The sequence below is a fragment of the Cornus florida genome, unplaced genomic scaffold (assembly GCF_030987335.1).
Source record: "Cornus florida cultivar Cherokee Brave unplaced genomic scaffold, ASM3098733v1 CherokeeBrave_3.0.0_Hap2_Chr01, whole genome shotgun sequence".
NCBI lineage: Eukaryota > Viridiplantae > Streptophyta > Magnoliopsida > Cornales > Cornaceae > Cornus > Cornus florida.
Window position 1 is genome coordinate 25,150,395 of NW_026775571.1, and position 10,478 is coordinate 25,160,872.

Consider the following 10,478-nt stretch of genomic DNA (forward strand, 5'->3'; position numbering starts at 1 on the left):
GCAACAATTAACTGCCTGGCCAAGCATCCTATCTTCCTTAGGCTTCTCTTCCACAAATTTTTTTTTTTGAAATGCAGCATTGAGCACTAGCCTTGGGTAAAATTGTTGGCCTTGGTGTTCCTTGGAAAAGATCCCTTATGTCTTCTTCAGTGAGAATTCTTCTCATGGTGGCCTTTCTTGGACGGCCCTTGTTATCTTTTCCAATAAATCTAATTAGAATGAATTCTTCGCTATATAACTCAGCATTTGCATAGTAAACCCTTGCCACAAATGGCCGATTATCAACCTCCACCACTTTTACCTCATCTCTATCCCAAAATATTAGCATTTAATGGAGTGAAGATGGAATGCAAAAGTTTGGTTGAATCCATTTGCGGCCTAAAAGCAAATTATAAGCCACTATGGACTCAATAACAAAAAAGGCTATGATGGAAGTTCTATCTCCCACCGTTAACTCCAACGGTAGAATTCCTTGCATCTTCACTATTCCTCCCCTGAATCCACTAATGGATACATCAGTTGGAATGATGTCTTCAGGTGACTTTCCAAGCATGCGCATGACATTGACTAGAACAACGTTCAGTACTAAACCATTATCTACCAAAACTCTTGCCATGGGTCTCTCTTCCACCAGTACCCTGATATAAAGAGGTTTGAGCTGCTGAGTCATGCCATATGGTGGCTTTTCCAACACAATTTTCTTTAGTTTCATGGGGTTGTTTTCTTCAATGACAACTCCCTATAATTTCTGAAGATGTTCAGCTTCATCCTCGAAAACCACTTCTATATGGATACCCTTATTTGATTCCATTATAAATGGCCCGGAACTAGACTGTCCAAGTCTTTCCAAAGGAGGAATTGTGTCTACTACATCTCCTTCTATTGAAGTTAGCTAGTTTGGCTGTGGCTCAAAAAATAAAGGAAGAACCACTACCATATTGTAAGTAAACTCACTTGGAAGACTGCTAAAACAAATCTTCTTACTACTGCTAGAACTGTTGGAGATTTCCATAGAGGAAACATTCTTTTTCATATTGTAACCTTCTTTTTAGGATGTTTCGAAACCATAGAGGAAACGTTTTTTGTAACGGCCTTGGGGAAAGGATTTCCACCAGCACCCATCACCTCTGATTTTTTTGAAAACTTTAGCTTGCCATCTTCAATTGCTTTTTGCACAATATTGTGAAAAACTACACAATTGTTAGTGGAATGGCTCCACACATTGTGAAATTTGCAATACTCTTTCTTGGCCATTTTAGAGGTCATTGGCATCTTATGGCCTGCTGTGAAGATCAGTTGCTTGTCAGCTATGAGCAAATTAAAGATTTGATCGGCTTTGGAAATATCAAAAGAGTAGCTCCTGGAAGGGTCTGCCAATTTCCACTTGGAACTAGAGGCAGCCTACAAGTTGGCTGTGGCTGATTTTGGCTCCACACAAGTATAGGCCTTCTTTATGTTGAGCTCAGCTATATTAACTTCCAAATCTCCCTTTGTTTTAGTGGAAAATACCTCATAATTAGGATCACGATAGTAAGTGCCCTTAGAAGAAAACTTACAATCATGTTTTTCACGAAGGAGGCCTTCGTACTTAACCACTCTATTGGCCAAATTTAATTAATCATGGAACTGCACTCCTTCAAACTTCTTACGAAGTTCAAATTCCAAACCATTGACAGCTATTTTCACATACTCTTCTGGTGGCAAGGACAAGTTGTATTTGTACTTGGCCCTTCCGAATCTAGAAAGGAAGCTGATCACTGACTCTCTAGGTAACTGATGAATTTTGGAAAGATTTGCCATGGACACCTTAGGCTTGGTGCTATAGAACTGAGTATGGAACAAGTCCTCAAATTACTGCTAACTTTGGATTGAGATGTCAAGTAAGTTAGAATACCACCTGAAAGCATAGCCGGTCAGTGTATTTGGAAACAAGCGTACCTTCAGCCATGGATTAGCAGCTGCTTTTCCACATTGGACAGTGAAACGGCTGATATGTTCTAATGTGGACTGTTCGTCCTTTCTATTGAAAGTTCTGAATTCTGGAATTCTAAAATTCCTTGGATACTCAATTTTATTAATGAACTCCAGATAGGGCTTTCTGTAAGTTAGCCTTCCACCCCTTCAGGTTAGGCCAAATTCCTATTAGAGGAATTCTGTAAATTGGACTCTATTACATGCCACAGGCTATGAAAAGTTATTATCTGGCCTCCCTTGAGGTTGGTTGACTCCTTGATGCCCCTCACCTGCCATCAGCTGTAGGTTGGTATCAAAAAGGTTATTCCTCCAACGGTTCCTTCCCCCTTAGTCCAAGAGTGGCTCCCTTGGAAAAGGTTGCCCCCCAACTACCATCGGCATAGCCATGTGTGGCCCTGGAGGAGCAGGTGTGGCTGGCTAAATGTTTACTAGGGGAATGTTCTAATGTGCTTGAGGGATGTGATATGGCCAAAGTTAGCCAGGTTGATCATGCTAAGTTTGTTGTGGAAACGCCACAGGTGGAAAAATCTGAACTTGCTGAACGGCTGGCATGGGCGCCGCTTATGGAACAGTCATCTGTGCTACTGAAGCGGTCACAGTTATAATTGGAATGTAAGTACATACCATTGGAAGGGACTATATCTGTTATTGAGTTGAAGGGAATAGCCATACATGTTGTTAAGAGAAAGTACCTTCAACAAACGTAATCAGCCTGCTAGTTTTGAATGCCAACTGTTAAGACCCTTTAAAGTTATTTGGACGAGAGGCCAAACATTGGTTCTAGCTTTCAAGGGTTAATTCCAACATGAACTCAAACCTACGTGAGATTTGGTCCACCAGTTCTGCTAGATTCCGCTCTTGAGCAAGAACAACTTTAGATTGGTCTTAAGCAACTCTAGCTAAGTCTTAAGCAACTTTTGCTTGGTCTTGTGCAAACCTATCTTGTTGCATTACCATCATACGGATGTTATCCATAATAGGACTATTTGCCATTGTTTGGGCAAATTTCTCCACCATGTCACTTTCATCAGGTGAAAATCGTCTACCATTAGCTTGAAGTTCACTGATTTACAAATCTTTAATCTTGGTAAGGTCTTGGATAGACTTGCCTTGCCTTCTTCCACTAGCCATTGAACAATCTGTCTAGATATCCCGCCGGGCATGCCAAATATGTTCGGCTCGCGGAAAGAGGCACTGGTTCCACTCTCCGGTATACGTGGAATATGAATAGAATAGTGTGTTATGCGAGCGTGCTAGGAACTGCAGTAATTCCAAAGTGGAAATCCAAATAGTAATCCAATTAGAAATTTGTAAGGATCAGGCAATTGTACGAAGGTCTAGAATGACCACCTTCGAAGGGTCTTTTTTATCTTTGAACAAGGACTTCAAACTATTCTATGGGTAATGGAAATGAAGATAGTATTGAAGGTGCAAGGCTGGGAATTAAAGTGATTTAAGTGCATGACTGGAAATTTAGAGACATGGAAATACAGTGCTCGGCTGGAAGTAGCAAAATGAGTGCTAGACTTAACTCAAGCGTTATGAGAATTCATCGCATGGAATGAATTCTATATGGGATAACAAAGTGCTAGACTCAACTTAAAATGATATATATTCATTGTTGTAAAGGAAATACATCAACTAGCAAAGTGTTAAGTTTAGGCAAAGTGCAAACTCATTGTTAAAATGAGAGATACATGAATAAAAAGATACTGAATTATTGTATTATATGCTGGGTAGGTAGGCTTTGTTACGTGCATTGAGTAGGCCTTCCAAACTAGCCTTAAGTGTTCTATTTATAGACCTTTCCGTGCATGCAGCAGCTTGATGTGGTAGTTTCAGCAGCTTCAATGTGGCTAAATTTCAGACTGCCATGCGCCCTATGTTCTTGGTAGTTGTAAGTTTTTTTTTTTCCATCTTCTTCCTACTCTTTATTTCCTCTAATGCATATTAGTCTTTCATAAACTTGTATTATGGGCAGTTTCTTGGAATGAATTTCCACTTGTCTTCTTCACAAATTGACACACATCCCATGTTTTATGTTCCTCTTCTATCTCCTATGAATTCTTTCCCCAATTTTGACATGATTTAGTCATCTTAAACCCATCATCCATAATCCATGACAACCATTTTCAGTTAGTGGTAGTGTTTATATGAGATACCACCACTTTCAACTGATGGAATCATAACAAATCAAGTATCCCACATTCTTTGATGATAAGCGTCGAATATTGCATATTCGAGCACCCTTATTTGCATTAGTTAAGTCTATTAATTGATCATATTGTATATATTAGCTTCATTTGCATGCTGTCATTTATTTTCAGGTTGGTTTCCCAAAGAGAGTTAAAAGAGATGCTTTGATGAGTGCTTTAAGAATCGAAGCATGCTGTTGCCGAAGATCTTCATTTTGGGCAAAACCAGTGATCCACTGGACTCATGGTTATCCCTACAAGAAGCATTAAGAAGAAAGCTTGTGTCATCAGGCCGAGATAAAGCCAAGCCAAGAAGTAATTTAGAGCATTGTCGCAGCATTGCGGGCGCCCGCAAGGAGCTGTGGGTGCCCGCCAAATGGTCCAGAGAGTTTTGATTTTTACGTGGGCCTATAATGCACTGCAGGCCCCCGCCAGGTGCCGCACCCAACCCTCTTGACAATGTACGGGCGCCCGCTAATCTGCAAACAAGGGGGTGTGGGCTGTATTATTTCATCTAACGATATCCCCTTGACCCAATGTGTGGTTCTGCATTCTTCTAGGGATGATGAGCCACAAAAATGGAGTGGTTGGAGGGCTATGGTGGATGATAAGAGTCTTGAGATAATGTATTTTTTTCATATCTCACATTGTAGGATATTTTTAAAGAGAGAAATATTGTTCTATAGAGGTTTTGGGTTGGAGCTGGTCTATTAGGTGCGAAAATGGAGGGTGAGTTCACTTCAACCTCCTCCTCCCTTTCATCCATAGGTAACTAACTCCCTTTTCTAGGGAGGTGATGAAGCCCTTCTTTGTAAGCATGCTCTAGTTTTGATTTTATTTTGGGGAATGATGTATATATGTGGTAGTTTTACAATCTAGAGCACTCATCTTGATGTAATGAACCTAAATTTATATAAATGATCATGTTAAATCTATTATCTTGTCTTAGATTGTATGTTCTCATGGTTGTATGGCTTACATTTTCATGGTGACAATGAAAATGAGATTATGGAATGGTTTTAATGGCATGGTGTTTGAGAAGCTTGATAGTCCATGGCTTAGGTCCCTCCTTTGATGGTCTATTCTTGATTCTTAACTTCATGTGCTTGCATCATTTGATTGAAGGCTTGATAATCTCTAGCTTAGTGAGCATGTCTAAGGCTACACCCTAGTTTAGGTAGTTCAATCATGTAAACCTTTGATAAGTTATTCTTGCCTCTTGATTTCATGAATTTCTTGAAGATAATGTAGTAACCATGGGTTGCTGCATATCATGGCCACTTATATATGTTGTTTCCCCAAGTAAATCATATTCTAGCATGTTTATATGGTAGGTAGTGGATTCACTTCCCTAGCCCTCTCTACCTAAGTTTCACTCCTTCTAATCTCCTTTAATTTACTGTTTTATGCATTTTTAATTCCAAGTCACCTAATAACAAACCAAACAAAAACTCTTCACCCCCTTCATCAAACTAAGTGACTTTAAAGACCTTGGTTGCCATAAACTAGCAATCTCTGTGGTTCGACTTACCCATACAATAGCCCTATTTTACAATGATTTGTGCTATTACAATAGGGTTGATTATTATCGAGATCATTGACAGCCATCATTTTTTAGCACCGTTGCTAGGGATTGCAAATGGTTTTATAACTGAGGTTCAAAGATTAACTTTAGTCTGAGTGTGAATATTATGTCTTAGAAATATTTTCTTGTTGGCTTTGGGTGACATTGTGTTCTAAGTTTTCTAGTGAGATTCTAGGGACTCAAGGCTTGCCGAGGGAAAACTGAAAATATCATAAGTCTAGAGGACTTCAGGCAAGTTTTTCAAAGTTAGAGTCTCAAAAATCGTGAATATCTTGCATGTGGTTAAAATAGAGATTTGTGCTTGTGAAGCCCTTGTCATGGCTATTCCTATTTTACTATCTTACAAAGCATCGGTCCTTGTCGTGGCCATTTATTTTCTGTCTTGTTGATAATTGAGGGAAAGGGAACATTGTATGTGGATGTTATAGTGAAGAAGTGTTGTACTTGTTGTGAAGTATGTTGTTGATGTTTGGCCATAGGTTATTATCTTTACCAACTCTTAAATCTCCCATTAACATAAATTCGCTTGAAACTACTCTTAGAAGAAACCTCAGGGAATCTGCAAACATAAGAGGAATTGAACTTGAATTTAATACAATGGCCGGTAATGAAGAAAATGTCGGGAATGAGGGAATTAATAATGATAGGGCTGAAATTCCAAATGTTGTACCTATGACTCTTAGGGACTATTTCATCCCTACAACTTATACCTCTCCTTCTTGTATAGTGATGCCAAACATCGAGGCAGCCCAATATGATATCAAATCTAGCACAATTCAAATGCTTCCATCCTTTCATAGCTTTGAAAATGAAGACCCCTATAAGTATCTTAATGAATTCCTTGAAATATGTTCTACCATCAAGCTGAGGGGCTTTCTTGAAAATGTTCCCCATTTGTATCTCTTCCTATTCGCCTTAAAAGATAGGACAAAATATTGGTTGAACTCCCTTGCTGCAAATTCCATCACTACATGGGCTAAATTGCAACAAGAATTCTTAAAAAAATACTATCTTGTGAGTAAGACTAACCAAATGAGGCGTTCCATTCTTAGCTTTTCACAAAGTGATAGGGAACAACTCCATAAGACTTGGGAAAGACTAAAAGACCTCCTTATGAAATGTCCGCACCATCTAATTCCGAAATGGCAATTAGTGCAAGCTTTCTATGCTGGTTTAACCGACCCACATAGATTCATGGTTGACTCATCATGTGGAGGGATATTCATGTCTAAAAATGCTGTTGAGGCTTGGACCTTACTCAAGAATTTGAGTGAAAACTCATTACAACATAATTTTCGTAAGGTTCTAACCTCAACCAATTCAAAGAATACCAATCTATATCAACCAAAGAGAATTAGGGAAGAATCTTCTCAAGTGGATGCCATAGCTCATAAATTCTATCAATTGATGGTAACACATCTCTCTCCTTCTTTGTCTCAAAATTCAGCAAGTATGGTGTGTGTATCATGCACTAGCCCTTTCTATATCTCGGAAGATTGCCCCACTCTGGAGCGTTTCGTAGTAGTAATCAAGAGCAAGCAAATGCTATGTTTTCCAGGCCTGGAAATAATACTTACTCCAATACCTATAATCCGGGACGGAGAGATCATCTGAATTTTTCGTGGAGGTAACCTGCCCCACAAAATTACACGTTTCAAAATCAAGGGCATCAAAATCAGTCCTCTTCTCAATTTCCAAATTGGTAATTCCAGGCCTCTTCGAGTTACCGTCCACCTTATAATCCAAATGTCTCTACTCCATCTCCTGTGTTTCCAACTGATGAAATTCTAAGCAAATAATGGAATCTCTTAACAAGCAAATGTTATAATCTAACAAGCAACTATTGACATCATTGCAGCCTACTCTCTAAATGGTTCATTCCCACACTCAGTCAATAGCTAAACTTGAGAATCAAATGGGACAAATAGCTAATTCAATGAACCAACTTCTTCAAAGAGATAAAAAAAAAAAACACTTCCCGCTCAACTATTTGAGAATCCTAGAGGGATGTATGTGATTGACGAAGCCCCTCCTCCGAGTGGGCCTACTCATGAACAAGTTCAAGCAATCACCACCCTTCGGAGTGGTCAAATTGTGGACAACAAGGTTAATGGAGGAAAAAAGGAACAAGTTCTTCCTCCCAAAAATCCAAATTCTAGCTCATCCAATCCAAATTTCACTCCTAAAAATCCAAAATCTAGCACTGAAATTCCAAGCTTGTGACCCCAAATGTGGAGACTTCTTATGAGCCAAAGGCTCCGTTTCCTCAACATCTCCAAGAGTCGACACATTTTGGAAACAAAAGTAAAGATCTTTAAGCAAGTAAAGATCAACCTACCTCTCTTGGATGCTATCAAGCAAATTCCTCTATATACCAAATTTCTAAAGGATTTGAGCACTCAAAAGCGCACTTCCAAAAGTCATTTACCAAAGAAGGTAAAGCTAACTGAATAAGTAAGTGCAATCATTCAGCACAACACTCCTCCAAAGTATAAGGATCCGGGTGCCCCGACAATCTCGTGTGTCATTGGTGATAACAAGATAGAGAGGGCTCTCCTTGACTTAGGAGCTAGTGTAAAGTTGATTCCATATTCAATTTACTTACAACTTGGGTTGGGAGATCTAAAGCCAACTACCGTGGTCTTGCAGCTTGCCAACGAATCGGTCAAGCACCCACGGGGCATTCTTTAAGATGTCATAATCAAAGTGGACAAATTCTACTTCCCGGTAGATTTTGTGGTTCTTGACACGGAATTGGTCTATGATCCAAAGAAACATATTCCCGTGATCCTCGTTAGGCCTTTCTTAGCTACGAGTAATGCTTCGATAAATTGCCGAACCGGGGTGATGGATATCGCCTTTGGAAATATGCAAGTCAAACTCCACATTTTCTATGCAACTTAACATCCTTCCGAAAAGGATGATTGTTTCTTCATGGATGTGGTAGATGAAGTGGTCGAAGAATCTCTCCCCTTCATTCTAAGCAAAGATCCTCTGGAAACTTACATGTCTTACTTGGATTTCGCAAACTTTGATGGCAACCAATCCATCTAAGAAGTCAATTATTTGCTCGACATTGGTGCTATTATGGGCTTTCCTCCTTGGAAGGTGCCAAGAGAACCACTTCATCAACTTTTAACTACTCCTCCGGTCCCTTCCTTGAAATCTCCACCACAACTTGAGTTAAAGCCGCTCCTGATCCACCTCAAGTATGTGTTTCTTGGTGCAAATAAAACTTTTCCAGTCATCATTGCATCAGACCTTTTAAAGGACCAAGAAAATAACCTTTTAGCAGTGCTACAAGAGCACAAAGAAGCTATTGGCTGGGAGGTGGTTGATTTGAAAGGAATCGACCATTCTATTTGTATGCATTGCATTCACAAGGAGGACGATGATAAACCTTCTAGAGAGGTGCAACGCTAGTTGAATCCAAACATGAAGGAAGTGGTCATGAAAGAAGTGATCAAGCTACTAAATGCTGGAATCATCTACCCCATCTCTGATAGCAAGTAGGTGAGCCCCACTCAAGTTGTTCCCAAGAAATCCGACCTCACCGTTGTTAAAAATTTAATGGTAGAGCTCGTGCCACAACGCACCACCACCGGGTGGCGTGTGTGCATTGACTACCGAAAACTCAATTATACCACTAGGAAGGATCCTTTCTCACTCCCATTCATTGATCAAATCCTAGAAAGGCTTGCCGACCAAAGCTACTAATGTTTCTTTGATGGTTATTCCGACTATAACCAAGTGGCAATTGATCCGCAAGATCAAGAGAAGACCACATTCACATGTCCCTTTGGAACCTTTGCTTATAAAAGCATCCCCTTTGGGTTATGCAATGTACCGGCAACTTTCCAAAGGTGCATGATGTCCATATTTTCTGATATGGTTGAAAAGTTTTTGGAAGTGTTCATGGATGATTTCTCCATCTTTAGATCTTCCTTTAACTCTTATCTCCAAAATTTATCCCTTGTGCTTCAAAGATGTAAGGAGACAAATCTAATTCTAAGTTGGGAAAAAAGTCATTTTATGGTCCAAGAAGGCATTGTCTTGAGACACGTTATTTCTAAAAGGGGAATTGAGGTCGACAAGGCCAAAGTCGAATTGATCTCTAATCTTCTTCCTCTAAATTCTATCAAACAAATCTGTTCCTTTCTTGGTCATGCCAGCTTTTATCGCTGCTTCATCAAAGATTTTAGCAAAATATCCCAGCCCTTGTGTAATCTTCTTGCCAATGATATTCCCTTAAATTTTGGTGAAGCCTGTTCGGAAGCTTTTAAAAAGCTCCGTACTCTTCTCTCATCAGCCCCAATCATGAAATCGCCTAACTGGTCTCTTCCATTTGAGATCATTTGTGATGCATCCGATTATACATTGGGTGCGGTTTTGGGCCAGCATGTGGACAAGCTTCCGCATGCTATCTATTACGCTAGCAAAACTCTATCTGATGCTCAATTGAATTACACCACTATAGAAAAAGAGTTGCTAGCTGTGGTGTACGCCTTGGATAAATTCCATTCTTACCTTCTTTGATCCAAGGTCATTGTCTTTTTAGACCATGCCAGTCTTAGGCATTTGCTTACTCAAAAGAGACCAAACCCCGGCTAATTCAATAGATACTCTTACTCCAAGAGTTTGATAGTGAAATTTGGGACAAAAAAGGGACAGACAATGTTGTCGCTGACCATTTCTCTCATTTACTCATTGAGAAATCCTCTGAA

At 39.6% G+C, this 10,478-nt stretch overlaps 1 protein-coding gene across 1 annotated transcript; it reads right to left on the reverse strand.

Annotated features, from left to right (window-relative positions):
• Positions 1 to 328: 328 nt before the first annotated feature.
• Positions 329 to 1,254, reverse strand: LOC132270060 (uncharacterized). Its single transcript, XM_059771273.1, has 2 exons — positions 1,042 to 1,254; positions 329 to 739 (listed from the first exon to the last, which is right to left on the reverse strand). The coding sequence occupies exons 1-2, from the start codon at positions 1,252 to 1,254 to the stop codon at positions 329 to 331; spliced, it is 624 nt and encodes a 207-aa protein (XP_059627256.1).
• Positions 1,255 to 10,478: the final 9,224 nt, after the last annotated feature.